Raw genomic sequence first — 24083 nt, 5'->3', positions numbered from 1 at the left:
TGATTTATTAACTGGATTATTGTTTCTCTCCTTTTTGCCTCTCTCTCCCCTAGCATGGACTCCAGTGCCCAGAACATTGTCAAAGCTCAATGAGTATTTGTTAGAAGGAATTGTGCTTCCATTACCATGACAGTGATGCTGCTGCCCCTTACGCTAATGATGCTCCCCACAGTGAGATGCTGGTTTGGATTTGTGGATCCAAGGACCGACTGGAGCATGTTCTTGACGAACTAGTTAGAGACAGAATCCACTGTTACAAGCTTGGTCTGGGCTTTGAAGCTAGAGTGTGTGTGTGTGTGTTCTTCATACTAGGAGACCTCACAGTCATCATTAGGTACAATCTACCACCTGTCTCGAAGGACACCCACTCATTAAAAGCAAAATGAGGATGTGTCAGGTCTCCTCTATCACTTTGCAAGATGGGATGGAGTAATTGCGTTTGGTAGAGAATAAATATTGAGACAGGATCTGCTCACATCAAGAACTTTTCTTGGCCCCTTTAAGATGTTCTTTGCAGCTCCCCACACTCACTCTGTTGGGAAGAGTTCTGAAGACAGAGTAGGGAAGAGAGAAAATGCTGTTAATCAGACACTGCTGGAGGGAGGATGGGGCCAACAGCCAACAGGGGCTGCAGAAGACTGATTCTGGCCAGAAACTGAAAAGGGATTACCTGTCAGTTTCATTAACACTGGGGAAAACTTAAAGAAAAACATAGTTAAACTCATCTCACATGGCTCCTGAAAAAGAGGTATATTTTAGTGAACCTCAGAGGTGGAAGAAATCTCAAACAATTGTTTCATTTTACAAATGTGTAACTTGAACCCAGAGAGGAGAAAGGACTTCCCCAGGGTCCTAGTGACATTCCATGGCTGATCTAAAACTAGACTTCTACATGAAGGTTCGTGTTTTTCTGGCACATGACAACATCACAGGTGTGAATCTAACACTGAAGCTAAATTAAACTAAGTCATCCATATGTGGCCACAGAAACCAGCAAAAGCCTGTGTCAAAAACTCACCCAAATTCCTATCGCTCTCATTTCTAGCTCGCCTTCCTCTTGGTCCATGGCCAGCCTATCACAAGGCATATGTACCACCTCCTCTTTGACGTCCAAGCTGATACTATCAAAAGAGGCAGGAAACAACCGAAAGATGTATGTTGGCAGATAACAGGGTGCACACGAGACTTACAGAAGCAACTGATGAGTCATACTCAGTGGTGAACATTCTCTGAAGCCGTATCAGATCAGAAATCATGACTCTCACCCCAAAACACTGTGGGAAAGCTGGACCATTCAAGAATATCTAGGGTTCTGTCTAGGATGAAATGACTTGGTGGGGGAGAGAGGAAAAGAAGGTTAAGTCTACCACTCAGGTTTCTAAGTGATCAGGCCACATATCTGGGAGCTCACAATAATGTACCTATAAAAAATATACATAAAAATATATTTCTAAGTAACAAATGTGGAGCCTGTGGTCCCAATAGCAGAAGATAAGGAACCACAAAGCATCAATCAGACTTGAGGTCCAATCCTAAATAATAAACTTGGGCAAACAGTTTAGATACTTAACCTTTCTTCCTTATTTTTACAATAAGGATAATGATGACAATAAAAACACAAGCATCATTTACTGATCACTACACATGACAGTGAACAAGTAAAGCACTTTATGTACCTTCTTTCATCTCAACCTTCATCTCAAGCCCATGAAAGGTAGGCATCTTTTTTTTTTAACACCTTCCTTGTGGTATGGTTCCTGGACAGTAAACTATACATATTTCAGATATACAATTAAGGCATCATTATTTCCAATGAGAATCAAAGAGATGAAGTAATTTGCCCAAATTTATAAGCAAGTTGTAGAACCAAGATGTGAACTGAAGTTTGAGATCTTAATCATTTTATTTCAGAGGGTGATTGTGAGGATTAAATTTAAATTAAAAATTTTAAAGTAGGGAAAGCACCCTGCAAAGTTCTGTCTCTTAGTACATGCTCCCTAAATGATGGTTTGTGTCCCTTTGGGTCCTTATTTGCAACCTTTGTCATATCCTCCACAAAGAAGGGGTAATAAAGCTCAGTTCTCCATTGCCAACTCTCAAACCATTGTTTGCCAAAGTCACTAAATTCCTGGTCACCTCACTGGGGGAGGTGAGGCCAGAAGACCCCCAGTGCCATCCCTTCCCATTCCAGCTAGGGGACTCAGAATCTCGGAGGCACAGGGAAAGGAGTGAAAACTGGAACACTTAACTTTCTTCCCCGGGAATCAACTTCCCCTTTGGAAGGAGAGAGCTGGGCCACAGTGCCCCTGAGGGAACCATGGAAGGAAGGGTGGCAAAGAGCACGTGCTCCGCAAGTGACTTAACTTCTAAGATCCTGTCCCACCTTCAAAATAAGTGATAGATAATCATTGTACGCAGTTCACAAAGTTGCCGGATCATATCATATAATTCCCTAAAAGCGCTTAGCAGAGTGGCTGGCACATGGTAAGCATTTTATAAATGTTACCTAGTATTGTTACTGCCGTTACTATTAATGTCACCATCCTTCCATTCCATTCCAGCATTCCAGGTGTCAGCCAGGGAATTCCTTTGTGAATGACTTTAACTTACAAATGCATTCACTAGTCTGTCTGAAGAGCTGCTCGGGAGCGCTGTATTTAGCGCTCTCCCTAGCACAATGACCAGGTTTTCTGCCTCCAAAACTCTGCAACTTGCAGAACAGCCATTACAATACCAGCCAAGAGCTCCCTTCGCCTTCTCTCCCTCCCGGCGCCGGGGCGAGGCTCGGGCTCTAGACTTCCGCCGCCCGCCCACATCAGCCACCATTGGTCGCCTGGTCGCTGGCGTGATTAAAGCTCCGCCCCCCTCTCTCTGGGACCACTCTGAGGCGATCTCTGGAAGCGGAGGGGGCCACTGAGGAGGACCCGCGATGCATCCTGGGTTTTGTAGTTCATCTGCACAGCTGCAGCCTGAGAGTGGGGCCTCGCGATCCCGAGAACTACAATCCCCAGCAGCCAGGAGGAGAACGGAGAGAAGGGGGGGCTAGCGTCACGTGGGCTCTGGGCCTGGGCGGGCTAGTTCTCAGTGCGGCGGCGGCGGCTCGGGGGAACGGGGCCTTTTGTTTGGAGCGGCGGCGGGGGGGGCCCGGGAGCGGCGAGGCCGGCGGCCTTCCCCAGCTCGCTAGCTCCCGGCCGCCCCTCGCGGGGGTGGGGCGGCCGCCCCCTGGGCCGGGCCTCGTCTTAGGCGCCGCCGCCCCGCCCTTGGCCCGCCCCGCCCGGCCCGAGGGGAGGAACCGGCCGGGCCTCCCCTAGAGGCCCAGCCACCTCCGGAGTCGCAGCCAGAAGCCTCCGCTCACGGAACCCGAGGCTGCCTCTCGCCCCTCAGGCCGACGCCATGAAGATCAAGGATGCCAAGAAACCCTGTAAGATGGGGGCTTGGGCCCGTCGGGTTGGGAGAGCACGTTGGGCCCGGGCTGGAAGCCGCTTGGCGGGGCGGCCTGGTTCAAAGCCGGTCTCTCTGCGCTGGCGCCCCGCACGGGATGCGAGTGGAGGGACCTTTTCAGCACAGCGGTCGAGGCTCCCTCCCCATCCCCCTATGCTCGGGTGACGGTCGCTTGCCGCCCCCTAGCCTTCCCTCCCACTTCCTCCTCGAGATCTGGGAGGTGCTAGAGGGGGATTTTTGTTTCGGGATTTGCTAGGCAAGAGTTAGAGCTACGAGTCCGCTCTCCCGGCTTCCTCTGAAGTCAAGTTGAAAACGGGCGGCCGCGGCTGTCAAATTGCGCGGGGACATTTACCACCCTTTTAAACTGATTTCTGAGCTTTCTGTGTCCTTGAAGTCCCGGTGGGTTCCTGGGAGTTGTCACTGTTGTTATAATTAGAACTTTTAAACACACGTGCATGACACCGACCAGTGGGTAATTGCCCTGGTGTAGCAACTAGTTTGTTTTTAATACCGATGAAAAGATTAACATCACCCCTATTGCCGCCACTCAGCTAACCAATATTAATAGTTTGGTGACTACTCAGATTTTTCTGTGAATATGTATAGCATGTACTTTAAGAAAAAAATTCTTTCCATAGTTTGAGAGTAGATCGAGAGAGTTTGCTTCCTTTTATTTTTAGCTTTTTAAAAACCTTTTACTCCTGTAAATGGCTTCTTTAATCTGTCTGCCATTGTGATTGTCATACTTGAAGTCCATTCTTCCAGAGCAACTAGGAAAGTGGAATGCGTACTTATATCTTAGGATTGTATTGGTATTTTGCCATTTTACATTGTTGAGTGATCCAACAGTTCTAGTAAATCTCTTGCTATAAAACAGAGCACTAACACCATCCCTTCCCGCCCATCATGTTTCTTGTAAACCTCTCTGGAGAGGCAACCTACGATAGCACTCTGAAAATTGCTGATTGTTATTTAAATGTGAGATAACTTGGTCTTAATTTTACTGTTGAGAAAATTGAACTTACTGAGCCCCAGAATAAGGCTGCACCAACCAACTCTGCTAAATGAGGTTCAGGGCCCTAAGTCACCTGACTCATAGTCCAGTGTTCTTTCTTCTGTACCTGGAGGGTATAGTCTAAATACTTAAAGACAAATCTTTCTAACCTGGTAGTTTTATCTGCCAATTAAAACATTTTTTAAGTGATGATTTTTTTTAAATGATAGCTAATGAGTTCTTATTCAGCAGTCTATAAAATAGTGATGTGAAGGCTTAAATGACAGTAATATAGAAACACTTCTAATTTACACTTGCTGAATTAAGTGAATCTTGAACAGATGCAGTAATGTAGAACAATTGGACATCTTCCCTCAGCACGTATATTTTCTTTGCTTGTCTTAGAATTTCCATTTAGTAAAATGAGTTTAACTGTGACAAGCTCATATTTCTGACTCTTATGGTATTATTTTATTTTTGCCAGGACAGTGATTTGATTACTTAGATTGGGCAAGCTTGTAGTCACTTAACCACCTCTGTCAGAGGTGTTTCTTATCTAGCAAAGATGATAATTAAATGTGTATTTGCTTATTACTACATTGTGGTGCGTTGTAAGACCATCAACATTAGACTTATGCTGAAAAAGCAATCAACTGATATGATTTAGAAGTCTGAAATAACATTTCCAGTTTCTTATACATAAAAGGTGACTTGACTGTCTACTCAATTCTTTCCAGTAAAAATAAAGAATATCTTGTTTTTGTGTGAGGGGGAAAGAAAGTATTTCAGCTGCAAACTGTCGGGGACATGCATGTGTATAAAACTGGCAAGTATTACTTCCTGTGTTTTAAACCACTCAGGTTAGCTAAAGATATATTTGTTTTGGTTTTTGGTTCTTGTATAGGGCTTCTTTTTATAATCACAAATTTACTGAGCACTTGTATGTAACACACTATCTTTACATGCATTGCATCATTTGAACCTTAGAGCAGCACTGGGATCTAAAAGCTGTGCCTCATACTGGTTTTGGTTTTTTTTTTCATGCACTTTGTGCCTCATACACTTGTTTGTGTCAGGCTTCACATACCTTCATAGAATTACTCACCTGTTAGAAAACATTACATTTCGTTCCATCACTAATATATAACAGCTTATAAACCAATGCATGTATTTAACCAGAAAATAAGAAAAAGAATTGGTTTCATTCTCTAGATTGTGCAACTAAAAGATAAGCTTTTGAAATTACATGTTAATTCAACTCCAGGGGAAGGATGAAGTCAAACATTAACCTAATGAAAACTTTTTACTAGAACCACAACAGTGGCAGTGTTTGGATCACCTTTACTTGTGTTTTTCACGCTGCTTAAATACCTCTGTGCCTCAACTGACATGATTTTTTAAGGTGGGGGTTTTTCAGCCTTTGTTTTGCTCACCTGTATGGCACTTAATGGGATTAACAAGGTGATAATAAGCAATTATATATATATGTATATATATTATATGCATTTTTTTTTTAATTTGGTGCTATATAGGTTTGGGGGCCTGCTTTTCTAACTGAAGCAGTAGGGTACCTGAAGTTTTTGTCAAGAGCAGAGAGAAGTATGTGTCATATGTGTGCTGTTTGCTTCTGTATAATTTGACCTGTTTGTAAATTGAGTCATTACTTAAGAACAATCACTTCTAGTAGATTATAAGGTGCAACTGGTCGTGATAGCCCCTTAGATGTAACTCATTTACCAAAGGGGGAAAAAAATCTTCTGAAGCTCTTCTGAGGAATTATAATACTGAAGGTGAGAAGATGGTTTTTTTCTTAGTCTATTTTAGAACAAAAACTTTTTTTTGAATGATTATCAGGAAGAGTGAAATGTCTTTTATTCAAGAACTTGAAGCATATCTGTACTCTACCAGTGCACATGCCCATTTTAGAATTTTGTTCCTTAAGATAATCCACTAACATTTTGAACATTTTCAGCATTTGATTTCTCTTTCTGCTAGAGAACAATTAAATCCTAGTTTGGCACAGGATCCCTTTGAGCTAAAATCTGCATGGGGCCAATAACAATTAAACAGCTCTTTAAAGCTCCCCTGCTCCTTAACAACACTTAACAAGGTACCGAACTTTTGTAACAGCTTGTTGGAAGTCAACAGTCGGCCCTTGTGGCTAGGTATCTTCTGTTTAATCATCTAAAAAGATGATCAGACAAGTGCATTTCTTTTGCATACCTAATCTACCTGGTAAGAAAGATAATTTCTTGGTAGCACTCTGCTTGTAGTGGTTCTGGATATTTTTGTTACTTATGGGGACCTAATGGAAGTCATGGCTGCTCTGTTAGGCTCAGGTGAGAAACAGAATAGGAGCTATTATTTTTGGAAGGCCGCATAAACAGATGAGAGATCTAGGAAATGCTCAAAGTCTAGGAAAGATAATCAAAGTACTTATTTATATTTATGGAAAATGAAAATGTGTTTTGTTCTTTAAATGCATTTTGATCCTTTTCTTTTTGGCCTTGGCAGTGGAGAGTTTTATTTCTCAAAAGATAGAGAAATATTTAGGTTATATGGAGGAAGTGGGCAGCTTATGCACTGGTGACCTACTTTTACCTTGGCCCTTGGCTAGAAGCAGCAGAGCTTTAGATACAGATATTTGCCCAATTTCTTTGGAACCTGGTATTTTTCTTACCTCATGGAACTGTTAGTGGCCCATGGTTGTACTTAATAACCTTGTACTTTCATTGCAAATCAGTAAAGTTTAAGCTCCATGCCCCCTTCCTCTGTCATTTTGTTTAGTGACAAAATAACAAGCATAAGTTTTGTTTTAATGCCCTGAAAGTATTTGCTTTAATGCACTGAAAGTTAGACCACCTGCTAAATGAAAGGAATGGATCATAATTAAGGACATGTGTCTTCTGTGTTCTTGTTGTCTCCTTCATACATTTTGAATGATGATTTTTTTCTCTGGCATAAGGTGAGAGAATTCTTTTTATTTATTTTTTGGTGGGGGGAGGTAATTAGGCTTACTTACGTATTTATTGTTAGAGGAGGTACTGGGGATTGAACCCAGGACCTCATGCATGCTAAGCAGGTGCTCTGCCACTTGAGCTATACCTCCGCCTTCTCTGGCATAACGAAATGAATTTCAGAACTTTGCTGAGTTGAAAGGATCTCTGTGCAAAAGAAGACACCTATAATGTTCTGGTTTGTCTATTATGGTTAGTAAGAAATTCATGTTCTGCTGTATAGCATCTCTAGTTACCCTTCCTTTAAGAGCAGACAGCAAAAGACAGCAGACTTAGGCGAGATGTGACATGAGTGTTGAATGTCCTATCATTCATTTTAGGAGTGTGTTACTTAAGGTGACTTCCGTTGCTAGCCACCCAACAAGACTGAAAAAATTTAGTTTCTTCAGCATCTTAGTTTATACAAGTCTGTGGTGACAAAAGCATAGCAAAAGCTGCCTTCACGTCCCAAATTATTGTCTTAAGTAATTTCACTTTAAAAAAATGTGTCTTTTTTAAGATTGTCTTTAATGTAGATCTGGATCTGCAACTTGGGTGTCAAATACAAAAACAAATTAGCTATTTCTCCAGAAGAAGACAATGAGAGTTATTCCTTCCTCATAGTCAGTATAATTTACTAATTACAGTAGATGTAAATTCTGAAATAGAAACATGTATAGAATCCTTTCTCACTGAATGGTTTGCTGTCGGTTTCTAATGGTACAGACATATCAAATAGGTAAAATAGGGGTATGTAAGAAACAAAGTAGAACCTTAGCGGGAACTAATTTTCCTTGGCAACTTACACATAAAAAACTTAAATACATGTTGTTAGGCATTTTGTAACCTGTGTATCTTAAGTTTTAATTATTTTTGAGTCTCTATCGTAATGATTAAGATCTCAGAGAATTGACTTAAGGAAACGGATTCGAGAGGTTAATGGCTTATCCAAAGTCAGTATAGCCCACTTAGCATCAAGTCCCAAACCCAGGTGATGCTCCCTGTCCAAGTGTGCCTGTCCCCAAATAGACTTACTTCAGCATTATCAACAGCTAATTTTATGAACCAGATACACCAAAGAAGCCTAGTAAGTTTAATGAACAAAGAAGTTCTTTTTAAGGAGGTACTTTTCCCTTGGGTTACTTGAAATGATTATAGGCTAATTTTATTACATGAAAAGCCTTTTAGAAACATTTTCAAATCCTAGGTAATGACCTATTATGAAAACTGAATTGGTCCAAATTTCTCCTAATCCCCTGGGGCACAGGATAAATATTTAATAAATGAAAAGGAATGCCTGCCAGGCCAGGAATTAAAAGACCCTGGTCCAGCTCCAAGCATCCTAGGTTATGGGTTTTTAGAAAATACACAGAATAGCCCTTTGAAGGGAAAAGGGTGAATTGCACATAGCAGATGTGTCTTATGTCTTACCTATTATTGACTGAATGCATGATTCGGGGTAACTTTGTGGCTGATTAACTAGTTCCTAATTGGCATTTCCAAAATCAAGATGTGTATTTTTTACTATTTATTTTTTATCCACAGCTTTCCCATGGTTTGGCATGGACATTGGGGGAACTTTAGTGAAGCTCTCATACTTTGAACCTATTGATATCACAGCAGAGGAAGAACAAGAAGAAGTTGAGAGCTTAAAAAGTATCCGGAAATATTTGACTTCTAATGTAGCATATGGATCCACTGGTATTCGGGATGTACACCTTGAACTGAAGGATTTAACACTTTTTGGCCGGAGAGGGAACTTGCACTTTATCAGATTTCCAACCCAGGACCTGCCTACTTTTATCCAAATGGGAAGAGATAAAAACTTCTCAACATTACACACGGTGCTATGTGCTACAGGAGGTGGTGCTTACAAGTTTGAAAAAGATTTTCGCACAGTAGGTACCTCACTTCAAAGCCTGAAAGGGATGCCCTTTCTCTTCAGTTTTTAAAACATGAGGCTAGGTTTCTGTCTGTCAGAATGTTCAGAGATGATGCAGAGAGGGGATAGTTTGTTTGGCACAACTGCCCTGCCCACTGCAGATGTCCGGCCCCCTAAGTCCCTGCCCACTAAATGTCAGTTTGGTTCTCCCCGCCTCTCCACCTTTTTGAAAACTAAAATGTACATGCAGATTTCAAAAACGCCTCCAGAGGCAGTATCACTACCACTGAGAACCACTGGACTGAATTAAGTCCCTAAGAGATTTTTGACACAAAAGAAACAAGTGAAAATGCAGTGGGTAGTAGATGATTTTGAAGTTCTATAAAGTACATGAAAATTGTACAGGACAATTGAGTCAAGTATTTTAAATGCTGTCCTTTGTTCACTTTATAAATCTCCTTTTGGTGTTTTTGTTACAGATTGGAAACCTCCACCTGCACAAACTGGATGAACTTGACTGCCTTGTAAAGGGCTTGCTGTATATAGATTCTGTCAGTTTCAATGGACAAGCAGAGTGCTATTATTTTGCTAATGCCTCAGAACCTGAGAGATGCCAAAAGATGCCTTTTAACCTGGACGATCCCTATCCACTGCTGGTAGTGAACATTGGCTCAGGAGTCAGTATTTTAGCAGTCCATTCCAAAGACAACTATAAACGAGTAACTGGGACAAGGTAGTGCCTTTTGTTCTTACTGCAGCATTTATACTGTTTGATACACAGCAATTGTGAAATTATCATATTAATGCTAGCTTTGGGAAAATAATGTGTATTGGGCAGCAGCTAAAAATGTTGATGTATTAAGTTAAAGTGTTGCAGATATTGTTTTATAAGGCATGTGTGTGAAGACTCAAACTAAAATCATCAAATGTTTATATTTGGCATCAAAATTTCCATAATGATAGTGATTTTTTAATCTGGAAAGATTCCAGTAATGTTTTTATTTTCCAGAGCATTTTCCTCACTTTTATATAAACATTTTTAAGCCTAAACCTTACCACATGCTTATTTGATTCATATTTAAGTGGAGTGTTGGGCAACGTTGTAAATAATTCTTATAGAATGAATTTAATGTGAGCTCTTTTCTGTATTATTACCTGGAAAATGTGAAATGACATTTTTAAATTTTCATTATGATTCTGATAGGTTCTTTGTCAACTTTTAAGGAAGCTGGAGACTCCGGTTTATTGACTTGAGAAAGAAGGATTTTAGGATACTTTAGTTTGATTTGTGAAAAAAAAAATCCCATTTTAATTTTAGTGCAGTACTGCTATTTCAATGATACTTAAATTTAATTAGTATTTGATTTCTGTAGTGGCTAAAAATCTACCTCCATTGTAACTCTATGCCAAAGAATTACAAGGAAGTTTATACCTACTTCAGTCAATTCAAAAAGACAGAAATTCAGTCTGTTAACTAAATTCCGCTAGTGATTCAGGAATAGAACCTGTTAGAAATTTAGGTGAGACTAGGGAGCAAAGGTTATGGTCTTAGGGATTAGAGAGACATAATTTTATCTTGCGAGCATATCCAAAAGAATAGAGCCATGTAAATTTCTGTCTTTAACATGATGACCAGCCTGACATAGATTTCCTCCGTGTATTCATTTCTGAGTCATGTGAGTGTTCATGCATCACACTGAAAAGGCCAAGCAAACAGGCCTTTTGCAAAAGTAGTTTGTGGAAACCCCTTAGAATTACAATTTTTCTCCTGTTAATTCATATGGAACTAACTTCTAACACTCCCTTTTCATGCATACAGAGACATTTGTTTTTAGCAATTGCAAAGTGTGTGGTGTCAGGTGAAGATACTAGAAGATAGAAAAGATCTCCTGTGTGATGTTTCCACACAAGATTTTTTTTCCTTTGGTTTATTCTTTGACAAGTTTAGTTTTGCTATATATTTTTGTTAGGTTTAGCAGTGTTTTCTGTCCGTGTGTTTACTGAATAAATGAGTGCTCTGTTCTTTTACTGTGAAGAAACAATACAGTGTGTAAGTGCAACTTACCAAGTGTCTTTATTTTCTTTAGCCTTGGAGGGGGTACTTTTCTGGGTTTATGTAGTTTATTGACTGGCTGTGAGAGTTTTGAAGAGGCTCTTGAAATGGCATCCAAAGGTGACAGCACGCAAGCTGACAAGCTGGTCCGTGATATTTACGGAGGCGATTATGAAAGATTTGGTCTGCCTGGCTGGGCTGTAGCATCTAGGTAAGTTTAACGTTTATGTTGTAATTAAGGTTTCTTGTTTAGTTTTTAGAAAGCGATATATCAGGAAGTCGTAAGGGGGCTTCCTCTTACCAGTTTAGTTCTAAGTTTTGAATATTCACATAGTTTTAAAATTAAATGTACATTAAGAAGTCTCCCTTAAATGCACTATAAGAAATTATTTTATTAATTCTTGAGTATCCTCCCAGTGTTTCTCTATGCAGATACATCTCTTCATCCTCCCCTTATAGAAGGTAACTTTTAAAAGGTAACATTTATATACCATTATACAGCATATTATATACAGTTGGCTCTCCTTGTCCTTGGTTCTGTATCCGCGGAGTCAGCCAACCTCAGATGGAAAATATATATATATATATAAAAAAAAAAAGATAATTTCAGAAAGTTCCAAAAAGCAAAACTTGAATTTGCTGCCTACAGGCAACTATTTGCATGGTATTTACATTGTATTAAGTGTTATAAGTAATCTAGAGATGATTTAAACTATATGCATAGGTTATGTGCAAATCCTCCGTTGTTTTATATAAGGGACTTGAGCATCTACAGATACTAGCATCCGAGGAAGAGCTTGGAACCAGTCCCCCGTGGATGAGAGGGGTGGCTGTATCGTCCACCACAGCAGTGTAGCCTAGCCTGTTTGCCTGCCTCTTTCTTTCCCTCCTTTCCTCCCTCCTTCATCCTTTCCCTTTCTCCCTCCTTCCCCTCCATCCTCCTCCCTTCCCTTCTTCTTCCCTCCCTTCCTTGTTAACAGCTTCATGGTATTTCACTGTGTGAATGTATCATAGTTTGATGGGTGTTTGGGTTTTTCCAGGATGTGCAGTTCATTGAGTCAGTAAGTCACCTTGTCCATGTATATACCTTCTTTTGTATATGCGTAGATTTATCTGTAGGCTGTATTCCCAAAATGTATGAAATGTTGCTTGTCATCAGCAGATTTGATTTTGTTTATCATTTCTCTGCAGTTTTGGGAATATGATTTATAAGGAGAAACGAGAATCTGTCAGTAAAGAAGATCTAGCGAGAGCTACTTTAGTTACTATCACCAATAACATTGGTTCTGTGGCACGGATGTGTGCTGTTAATGAGGTAAGAAAATTTTTTAATCACGTGAAACATGTGAGTTGGAGTTTCATTACATAGGCTTCTACGCAGGCTTCCTCATGTTCCTTAAGGAGGCCTCTAGGATTGAGCTCTCTGAATCCGTTAAATCCCAAGACTCATTAGTACGTATGTTACCTACCTAGTTGTTACACTGCCTTTAAGGAAAGTAGCAGATAATTCAAACTGGAAATAGGACAAATAGATAATTTATATTTCATGTTTATTCAGAGATCTTTTCAGAAGTACACAACCTAAATACCTTGAAATTATGAAAGAAAATTCTTTCTAAACAGTAAGCCAGTTTGAGGTAACAGGTGATCGGAGGTGGGAGGGCTTTTTGGTGTTAATGTAGCATTTGGTTAGTGGAGTACTTGGAAGCTTGCTCACTGCCCTCGGCTTCTTTACAGTGCTGCCTTGTTGCAAATGGATCAAGCAGCATTGTACAGGGCTATGAAGGCATTGAGACCTGTTCTTCACGTGACATTTGAATGATACGTTCTTATAAAAAGCATGTACTGCTAGATTTACCTCATAGTCGGGTTATTTTTATTTGAAGAAGACTATGTATATAATTCTGCCTTCTTGTGATAGATATATTTGCCCATTTAACTTTTATAAATATCAAATACTTTAAATGAGTTGGGAATTTTGCTTTTTTGAAGGAATCGTTCATTTGTTCATCCATTCATTTATTCATTGAAATAAATATTTTACAGAGTATCATGTGCCAGGCGTTATTCTAGGCACTTCTGAGATACATTCGTGGAGAAAACAGAGATCCCTGACTTTGTGGCGCTTATGGCCATTCTAGTGACGTAGTAAATGAATATAAATAGTTTAGTAAGTATTAGGTGATAAAATGCTATTTTTTTTAGAAAAGGGAATTAAACAAGATAAAGAGAATTGAGTGTAGATCAGATAGTGGCAAAGGACAAATACTGAGTAATTGGGTAGTTAAAGAAGGCTTGATTGAAAATGTGACCCTTATTCAAAGATTTGAAGGCAGTGAGAGAATCATGGATGCAGGAGTTTGGGGAAAGGGAGGCTCTAGCAGAGAGAACAACTGTGTAAAGACTCAGATTAATCTGCTGAATTAGTCTAAATTTAAATCCAGAATTCTGTTTCTTGAGTTAGTAACAGTGGAGTAAGTTGGCTGAGGGAGCCACTAGCAGGCCTTTTAACCTAGGTTTGGGAAATATTTCACTTTAGGAGTTGACAATCATCTGGGACCTTTTTTTATTAGCCCTCTAGGTCCAGATTTTCACTGGCCAACTGACATTTAACAGTAATTATGGCCATAGTTTATACTATTCAAACTCAGTGTGCAAAAGCGTATACTCAAAAATACATACATTATTGTGAGAGTAGAAGGAGGTTTTCTGGAGATTCAAACATCAGTTCCTTATTTGTGATTTCCTAACCTTAGAGGCACCTGAGGAACCAGAGCGATGAGTAGAACTTAACAGGGAGTGACTTGATGGCTTCGGCTGGGGACAGAGGCTGCTGGAAGCCTGGGGCTGGATGGGCATACCTGGCAGTGTGGCTCTCCAACCCTGTGGATCCAGTCCACGGGTTGCGAGTCATTGCTGAGCATAAACTGCAACGCGCTGGCCAAGTTTACAGCTTTTTTAAGCCCTAAACACATTTAAAATACTTTTCCTTGGTGTGTCTCCTTTTGTCTCATCAGTAATGTTTCTCCAAATTACTTTGCTGAATGTATTGGTCATTTTCAAAAACAAGCCTTGTCTATCATCATTTAACTAGGGTCTTTCCAGAACTTTTCTTTTTTAAACTAGACTTTGTTTTTTAGAGCAGTTTTAGCTTCACAGCAAAATTGAGTGGGAAGTACAGGGTTCACATACACCCCAGCCCCACAGAAGCACAGCCTCCCCTGCTGTTACTGTCCAGTGCTAGTTTGGTACATTTGTTAACAGTCGGTGAGCCTACATTGACATCCTCACCCTGTCCACAGTTTCCATTTGGGCCCCCTCTTCGTGTACCCTCTATGGGCTTTGACAATTACAGTGACATGTAGACTAGCTTTTAAATATTCGGGATTATGGAGGCACATAGCAGGAATGCAGTAGGCACTAACAAAAGGTAGTCGTCGTTTACATTTGTAAGTAGAGATTTTCTAAACTGTACTGTGTTGTAAAATCTTGGTAATGCTTTTTTCAAATCATTTTCATTGTTCTTTTCTTTTAGAAAATAAACAGAGTTGTCTTTGTTGGAAACTTTCTACGTGTCAATACTCTTTCAATGAAACTTTTGGCATATGCACTGGATTACTGGTCAAAAGGTCAACTGAAAGCGTTGTTTCTAGAGCATGAGGTATGATGCAGAAATACTGTTTTGTGAATTTTAATAGCATGCTTTTTTATGCAGGTTTCATATGTTGTTTCTGGCCCAGTACTTACAAGTAAAGTATAAAACTGCATCTTACCTGAATGGTGTGTGGATTCCCTCCCTTCCCTTTGGGTTGGGGTCGGGGTTTCTGTAACCTGGCGGGCATCCCAGTGAGATGAGAGCTTCACAGGTCTGACTAAGAGAGCAGTAGCAGGTCTGAGCTCCTGAAATACCGGGGCTGCTTGTGTCTTTAGTGGATTCGTTTGTTCAATTGTTTTCTTTTGTTTGTTTTTTCTCCCCTGAGAGAGGTTATTCTGCAAGATTTTTTTTCCTATTTATTCACTCTATCCAGTTAAATTCTGTTCTGAGCAAATACCAGTTCACGTAATGTTTTGGATTCAGTAAGTTTCCCTGGAATTATTTTGCTTCTGGTCAAATGGATATTTTACTAATAAGCATTTCAGTAACACAGATCCTGAGTATTTGTTCTGCTCTTAGAAGCTTCCGTGTGTCATTGTCACTGCTGTCACTATACAGGTCAGAATGTGTACCTCGTGCAGCTCCCTCTGGCATGCTGAGTGCTGTGGGAGTGGCAGGCAGAGCCAAAGGCATTTTCTTGAGGAAAAGTGAGGGGAACACAGAATTGCAGTAATCGTCCTGGAAGCTTTAGTGTCTAAAGGCCAACACTTTATAAAAATATGTATTTCAAAAGTGTATATATTGAGAATATAGTTTTAAAAAATTTTTTACAGTTGCTGACAACACAGAGATTGGTAGATTTCTGAATAGGTGTTCTTTAAATAGACTGCACACAAATACACGCTCTTAATAGTGTTAATATTACATGCTAATTTCAAAGCTGCGCTACATGAGTAATTGTCTTTGAATCACACAGGGCTATTTTGGAGCAGTTGGTGCACTCCTTGGGCTGCCAAATTTCAGCTAAAGCATCAGGTTTCTCTCTGCTAATAAATGTCATCGAAGAGGAGCTGAAAACCAGAGGCATTATTACTGCATTATTTGTCACTGGGAACCAAAGGATGAGAGAGTGGCACTATGCCGGTTGATCTGTAAAGGTCAAGATGGTGAGCTGCTACTGTCGCCGTATTAAAAAGAGAGCTCCGGTAACGTGAGGTGTTTCTGATGGAAATGCTTTCCCTTTTGTATATAGCCAGTGTTAAATCCTTAAATGCAGCACAGCCTCTGATTGTGGAGCTTCCTCTCAAAAAGATTTTCTATTTATTTTATGTAGCCAACGTTGCAGTACTGTATGTTCAAACGTGAATCTTAAAAGTCTCAGAAATGCTTATTAGCTCATGAAAATAATTGATTCTGAGTATTTGTTACAAGTCTGTTCTTTGTATGTCTTGGTTACTAGTAAGTGGACAGTAACATACTGTGTATCAAAGCTTAGGGAAATGGCAATCAAAGATGATTTTTATGTGATTTTTAGAATTGTTAAGGCAATATTAATTATTCATTATTGTTTTCTAGACATATCTTCTCCCCAAAAGCATGCTCATGTGATCTTTCCCCAGAAGTATAACCTTTTTCAAATGCCATAATTGAATTGAAATACTATTGTTAAACATTAGCCTGAATTTTAAAATGAATCCTAGAAAATGCACATGATTGGCAATACAGCACTTTTTGTGTTTTGAGTTAATCAGTACGTTTAAAAATGTTGAATAATTGGAGGCTTACTTATGTATTTGGAAATCCGTTCAGTGAAGTCCCAGGGCAGGGCCATTCTAATGGAATATGTTCATATTGATAGGGTTTTGTGCTCTTTCTGTGCCGCATTTATCTTAGCCCCAAACTTAGCAGTTTCTGTTTAATTAGGTCTGAACCACCAAGCTAAAGACTTTCTTCTGTTATGAACAGCAACAAAATCATTTATTCTAAACGGATGTTACGGAAATCCAAAAGATGAGTTGTTTTGAAGCGGGGGGAGTCTGAGGCAGTCCTGCAGAATCATAAGAGGATCAGTGTTGCGTACATTCTGGTAATAAAAGCATTATAGTTACAAAATTTATAAATTCTTTTGCCTTGGAATTTATTCTCTATTTTGAAGTCATTTTTTATAATCTTATACATTTTTTCAGAATTTTCCTTTGGCAGTAACATTTTGGAGGTCCAGTAGTGCAGCGAAGTTTTTCAAGACTATTAGCAGTTTAGGAAGTCCAAAGACTTGGGAAAAAATATTCACCTCCTTAAATTACCAGTAAATCTGGATGTGCTTTGAAGAGCTTGAAACTTGTTTACATTACAGGAAGAAGGAAGTATTATGATGTGTTTTTACAGAACACAGTTTTGCTCCAGAGAGAATAATTTTTAGTTGACTCTTAAGAGGTGCTTGAAAGAGACATTTCTCCTTATAGTTTTCAAATTTTGTGCTCAAATACTTAAAATTTGGTTTTCTTTATCTATAGACTTGAACATATAAATAATAAGAGTGAATATTTAGAGGGAAAAGCCTGTGAAGGTAATTTTTTAGAATTTAGAATCTTTGGAGCGTTGAATTCATGTCAGTCAGCGGTCATTTTGAAAACCTGCAATGACTAAACATTTCTACTTTAATGTTTCCATTTTAGTGACTAGTTATTTCAGCCAAAAGCCATCTGTTTAATTTATTTTAGAGTCTGATGATTTGGGCATCTGTACAAAAAAGTTTTAGTTTAAATGAGAAACTTCACGTTTTATACTTGTGGCAGACTGTACATTGGCAGTTAGACACGTGGGGCCGTCTTTAAGAAAGAAATGGAAAGGTCAAGGTATATATGAGTTAGTTTGATCAATACTTTTGTTAATTTGGAACTGTGATGCATCCTTTTTCTCTTTTGAAAATGAAGTTACCTGCTAAAATGCACATGAAGTGAACAGCTGTCTCACCACTGTTGCGCTTGGCTTTTCTCTTGTAGAATCTAGACTTGCTGGAGTAATCCTAAAAAGCATTTCTAATAATTGTACAGAATTGTGATGAAGGCCACCAGGATTCTAGTTTTTTATTATGACCTCAGGAAACCGCTTGTAAGCATACAGTGGTGGTAAATAGTTTCGGTTCTAATCCCAGTCAACCTAATGCCTCAAGGCTCTTATGTTCTTGAACAGTGCTAATAGAAATGTGAGCCACCTGTAATTTTGCATTTTCTAGTAGGCACATTTAGAAAGCAAAAATTACTAAATTACGTATTTCTGTTTAACCCAGTATGTCAGATACGTTATTTCAACATAGAATCGCTATAAAAAGGTATTTGGGAGGTTTTTTGAGGGGAGGGGGTGCCTAGTCTTCAAAGCCAGCGTTATATTTAACACTTACAGCACAACTCAACTCAGACTAACCACATTTCACGTTCTCAGTAGCCACGTTTGGGTAGTGGTTCCTGTGTTAGTGCAGGTTCTGGAACTAGCCCTTCAAGATGAACACTATCATGTATTCACTAAAACTTCATTAATACGGGCTTTTTAAAGAATGTTAGAGAGGGGACCATATGGGAACCTTATTTTTTAAATTCATGAAGAGCGATGAGAAGGACCTCATTTGGCCTGGTTTATTTCACTCCGTCCAGCTATATTTCTGACCATTCCAAAAACACCTTGTATCGCCTCCTGCCGTCTCAGCATAGTATGTGTCATTTTTCTAATGATACCGATAAAGTTGCTCAAGACACATCCTGACCATCCTCATCTGTCTTCAAAATGTGTATTTCCTTCACTGAAGTAAATTTGATGATTTTAATGACTTTAACTCTCCCCCCTGCCCACCTTATCTAATTGAACTTTGAGAAGCCAATTTTAAAGGACTAAATAAAGAGACCCTTTTAATTCTTCACTGAGTTCCATGTACACAAAGAGAATCTTCTTTGTAACTTTGGATTTAATTTTCATTTTTAAAAAACTGCAGTAACATTTTCTAACGCAAGGAGCAGTCTCAGTTTGTTCTGGGGGCTTGGTAAAGAACACAGGGTCTAGAACTTCCCACCACCACTACCCCTTCCCCCAAAAGATTGATTGCCTTTTAACGAGACTTTCAGAACCAGTGGCCTTTGGTCCTACACCCCAGCGCCTCCGAAGACAAAGTGCTAGTAGACATCCCTGCCTGTTGATGCGGGCATGCTCGCTCAGCTGCTCTAGTTTAAATAGGTGGGCTCTTAGTTTAGGTAAAGTTAGTGCCGTCGCCAGTAATACACATGGTATCTGACAGTCCTAGAGGTTCAGGTTATTTGCCAAATATTAGACTATGAAGATTCCTGAGTTGTTTTTTTTTTTTTTTTACCTTTGTGTGCAAATGTGATTGGTATATTGTAAGTACCAGCTCTTGAAAGTCCATTTCTGTAAGAAAAATGGTGCAGCTCAAAGGGAGAAGGTTTTCCTCTGTGTCCAGCGGTACCCCTGCCTTCTAAGAGCAGTCCATCCCATCTTGCCTTGATTTCGAAGGTTGCATGCTTGGGTGGAAAGCTTTAGCAAGGCAGCAGTTTCCAGATGTCCTTTATAGCCACTCTACCTGTTATGTGCAAAATTTTTCAAATTTTGTTCAGCGTGACATTTTTCTGTTGAGCACTTTATCCTTTTTAGTCTCTTGCACCTGAGAATGTAGTTTAGAAATTCTTTCTCCTTTAAAGCCATGTAAAAACCGATAAAGGATAATCACTAGAAAGATGAGTGATGCGTTGTTTTGCATTTCACTCACTGTTTTGTGGTATGTGTAACGAATATGAGAAACATACCACATTTTTGTAGTCGTGCTCTTTGTCTTTATGAGACGTGATATGCCCTGAAGTGTCAGTCGATGTCCTGTTTTCCCAGTAAGCTTGTTTATTTTAGGGTATTTTATCCTACTGCGGAAGGGATTCAGCCAGCTTTGTTTCTATCATCAGATAACCTCAGAAAATAATGTGCTTTATCTGTATCACTGCCTGTTTTTAATGTTTTATATTTCTACTGAGCCTAGTAGTTGATCAGCAAAGACCCCAAAATGTGAGTAATTTTTTTTCCTCCTTTAAGGTATTTGAATAGCCTATTGAAGATAATGGTTCTGTGAAAAATAAACCATCCCAGCTTTTCGACCGTATCTAAATTTTCAGTGATTTCCACTTCCACGAAGCCCAAGTGTCTTCTTAAAGCAGTCCCGTTGTTCCTGTTACCTGTCTTCAGTGGTCGTGGGGTCAATAACTTGATATTGTAACAGAAAAGGCACCAGCCACTGGTCTGACTTCTCTGAATATTATTTTTTTTTATTTGTGAAATGAGGGTTTGATTTGTTTTCAGTGGGAAGTGACTGGATAATGATCAGGATCTTGAGAAAGGCAGTTGCTCTGTTCATTGCAGCGTTTGAAATGACAAAAACAATTCTTTCAGACATTCAGCGTCATGTTTTAGAGTTCATTTTATTTGTATATGTTGAGAGGTACTAGATTTCGGATTCTCACCAAACCACTAGAGTTAGTTATTCTCTCATAATGTTATGTTATTGCCTGTAATGGCCAAGTAGTAGCTATACCTTAAATGAAGGGTTTATATCTGTGTATATATATAAAAAATTGGATGTGTATGTGCTTTAATCTGTAAAGGTATCTAATTTTTATTGTGCTATAACTTCAGCATTATATGGGCATTATTATAACTTTCCCATTGTACAAAAAGAAACATACCACTAAATTTATGGATGTCTGAAATTAGGTATATTGGGGGTTCTTTTAGCGGCCCTTTTCTTTAAGCTGTTTCTTACTTCTGATCATTCTGAGTGGGGATGGATGTGGGATAAACCCCTCCTGGAGTTATTTACTGCTTTTGTCAAACACAGTTCATAGTGGAATGTATAAAGCACAGTTTTAATTGCCTGCAAGTGAGTTGAAATGGAGTGTAGTCATCTACATCAAATAGGATAAAGACCCAAAATACCTTTATCCTTAGGATTGCCTGAGAATAATCAGATTGGACATGTGTGTGGTATTTCCAGCTTACTATGTAAAATAAATGTACCAGTGAGTCGATACTGGGACTTCAGGTACAACAGTTGGTGCTGAATGATGTGTTTGAGAGGAAACCAATTTTTTTTTTTCCTTTTAAGAAAAAAAAAAACCCTAAAAATCTTTACATTCTGACTCTTTCTGTAGTCAAAAGGTTATTTCTGGTTTTAGATTTTCAGTCTTCTTGCTGCCAGTCATTTTATGTTCAGAAGAACTAATGAGGCATGTATTTTTCAAAGGAGTGAATGAAGGTAAAATTCAAGGTTTTGAGTTGTATAAATAAGCAGCTAAATTTCAAATCTAAGATATTGCTGATTTTTTTTCCTATTTCTTAACATTTTTCATACATAGCAGTGCTTATAGTACGAGTAGCTTTCAAAGAAAACATTTCAGTTTTTTATAATTTGTAAAATATACATATATAATAATGCAGGTAGTTTGAGATTAATTTAGCTTTACATGCTGTCTCTGAATCATCGGGATCTCACACGTCACACAGTTGGTAATTGTCACAAATATGCAGCCATTTGAAATTTGCCACTTTTTTTCTTTAGTTTACAACATTTGGAAACAAAAGATAACTTTATAGACCTAACATCAATATTCTGGTCTCATTGTCCCAAATATAATTAATGGAATGTGGATATAAGTGAGGTTAAGATGGTTTTATCATTTTTATGTACGTTATGTGCTTTGACTTTATTTGAACTACAGTGAAACTTGGACTTTTAACTGAAGTTGAATGACTTTTGTCTTCTGCCCAGGTATCGACCAAATCATACGTTGAAGTTTATATGTGTTAATTTTACTTACAGAAGCCATTTCTGTCTAAGTTGCCTTATTCTATCTATTGCATTGTTCTTGCCAAGTCTAAGCTCTGTCTTGTTGGAATTCTTTTAACACTGAATCTGTGATGTAAAAATGTATAATGTGCTACAAATTTTATTCATAATAAACTAAGTTATAGCCTATTATAACCTATAAAACATTTCTTGTAAATTGTCTAATTTATTTTTTCATTTATGTACAGTTTCTTATATAAATTTTTAAAATAATTGTTGTGGTCTGTTCTATAAACATTCCTGTTCTCTTTTCCTTAAGGCTTATTTGCATGAAAGAAACTTGGGTTTTGCTTGTTGGTATTATATGGCCATTAGGCCAACTTCAGGACTCTGTACCTTTTATGTAGTCTAACTTTTTCTAGTTTTGTTCATATTCTAAATAAGTTAAAATCATGCTTTTTATTTCTTACTTTGCAAATAAATTCTCTAAGTTGTTTACTATATTATCTTTTTTTTTATATGTTGTATTCCCACGTTTCCACTTCAATTAAATGTAAGGTTTTAACTGAAATCAACTATAGTAGAATGCAAACTCTGAGAGCAAGGACTTTGTAAAGTCGTGTTCACCCGTGTATTCCCGGTACTTGGCACAGAGAAAGCATTCAGTGAAAATACGCGAGTGAATTAATTGTGGAGAAAGTGTCCTTATCGATCTCGTCTGCCTGTGTAAGGTGGGAGTAACTGTAGATTTTCCCCACTCTCCTCCCCAACATCAGAAAGCACAGGTATGCGGTTCAGACCATCATGGAATTTGCCTTACGTTTATTAACACGTGGAAAGCTTTGCTTTGCCTTGAAATGAGGTCAGAAATGCACGTCGTCCGCAGAGTGGTTCCTAGATGTGCTGTACGGGAGATGTGCCAGAACACGTGTGGTGCTTTGGTATCACTCTTCGCTCGGGGTTATTTCACACGTGCTTCCTCTAAACCAAAACTTCATTTGTTTTTCGTAAGTCACGCCTGTTAGCATTATTGCTGTTTAAAAAAAAGCTTTGATGATCTTAATATGTGAGGAATTGGGTTGGAAAATTGACCTCTGAGTTTTCAAACTGCACGATTGCCTAGACGCCAGGCGTATCGGAGTGGTTGAAAACGTGAACACTACCGTGTGACCTGCGAAGTACATATCCTTTCTGTTTTAAAATTTCAGTGAATAGGAACTAGGATGAAAAAGTATGAGGCGGTGACACAGCGGGGAGATGACCGGCGGGGGCGGGAGTCCCGGGCTCTGTAGTGGAGCCCCCCGCGTGTGCGGCGGGCAGCCGGGTGTGCGCCCCGGAGGAGCGCGGCCGGGCCTCGCGCCCCGCGGGTTTACCGCGTGCAGGGCTTCCTCCGCCGTGGGCAGCACGGGGCCAGCTCGAAGCTCCTCGTGGACTTTCAGCTGCCAGGAGGGCCGGGGCCCCTCGCCCCCCAGGTTGTTCAAGGGTCAGCTGTGGTTGAAGGCTACACACAGAATGAGGGTCTGAGTGCTTCATGCTAAACAAATACGTTCCATTCCAGAAGCAAAAGAAACAAAGGTCTTATAGTGGCTTCTATACGCAGAACTATGTAAATTTTGAAAGCAAGATGTCTCTTCTTTTGACATGTTCCTCAATTGAGCGTATTGTGTATTGAGCAAACACTGATGTCTCTGCATCTAAAGTCTGTTGGTCTCTTCCTATGCAAAAACCTTTCTAAACTCCTATTTTAAGATATTCCTATACTTCCGATTTTTGAGGGTTTTTTAAGTTTGGTTTTTGTTCTCTTAAAATAAACTTGGAAAACTCGTCTCATCTCTGGGACTACCTCCTTTACATTAAAAACTTGGTATTTAATGTTGCTTCCCCCCCCGAGGTCCACAATACAACCCAATACTCAACTTACGTTTAGATAAACAAGTGCACGTCTCTGGCCAGGGCTTGAAAGGTAGCCTTTATTTACAGTTTCTGAAAACAGTAACAAAGATTACCAAAACCATAAGGGCATGTTCTCCTAGAAGAACCCAATTTGTTCCTTTTTCTCTAGCGAGAGTTTGGAATCAGCTACCCCCAATTTCTTTGGTGGGGGAAAACCCAACTTTTAGCATATATTAAACACGCCATTCAGAAAATTCAAGGGCATGAACTTGAAAAAGGTAACTGAATACATATTACATAGGGTTGCTTTTTTTTTTAAGGTATCATTTTAACTGATTGACTAAAGAACCTTGATACCTATGTTTTCAGGTCAGGTTTTCAGGATAGCTGTTTGTAA

The 24083-nt window shown here is 39.2% G+C and overlaps 1 protein-coding gene and 1 long non-coding RNA gene across 2 annotated transcripts in view; one reads left to right on the top strand and one right to left on the bottom strand.

Annotated features, from left to right (window-relative positions):
• The window catches only part of LOC135319475 (uncharacterized), a 44736-nt gene extending 41967 nt beyond the window's left edge, over positions 1 to 2769 (bottom strand). Inside the window, exon 1 of the long non-coding RNA XR_010378108.1 lies at positions 2507 to 2769. This is a non-coding gene — a long non-coding RNA (uncharacterized LOC135319475). The remainder of the gene's footprint in view (positions 1 to 2506) is intronic.
• A 313-nt stretch (positions 2770 to 3082) lies between these two features.
• PANK3 (pantothenate kinase 3) lies at positions 3083 to 22296 on the top strand. The gene is made up of 7 exons (XM_010980447.3): positions 3083 to 3421; positions 8977 to 9329; positions 9793 to 10046; positions 11401 to 11577; positions 12558 to 12681; positions 14902 to 15027; positions 15938 to 22296. The coding sequence occupies exons 1-7, from the start codon at positions 3394 to 3396 to the stop codon at positions 15986 to 15988; spliced, it is 1113 nt and encodes a 370-aa protein (XP_010978749.1). The 5' UTR covers positions 3083 to 3393; the 3' UTR covers positions 15989 to 22296.
• Positions 22297 to 24083: the final 1787 nt, after the last annotated feature.

Source organism: Camelus dromedarius, chromosome 27 (assembly GCF_036321535.1).
Source record: "Camelus dromedarius isolate mCamDro1 chromosome 27, mCamDro1.pat, whole genome shotgun sequence".
Classification (NCBI taxonomy): domain Eukaryota; kingdom Metazoa; phylum Chordata; class Mammalia; order Artiodactyla; family Camelidae; genus Camelus; species Camelus dromedarius.
Note: the sequence above shows the minus strand (reverse complement) of the source record. Positions and strands in the feature narration are given on the sequence as shown.

What these genes read in the sequence shown, in the direction of transcription:
- PANK3 (XM_010980447.3), top strand. Translation starts at nt 3,394, where the DNA reads ATGAAGATCAAGGATGCCAAGAAACCCT. An exon ending in CAAGGATGCCAAGAAACCCT is followed by an intron (nt 3,422 to 8,976) that starts GTAAGATGGGGG and finishes TTTTATCCACAG; the next exon opens with CTTTCCCATGGTTTGGCATG. An exon ending in AAACGAGTAACTGGGACAAG is followed by an intron (nt 10,047 to 11,400) that starts GTAGTGCCTTTT and finishes TATTTTCTTTAG; the next exon opens with CCTTGGAGGGGGTACTTTTC.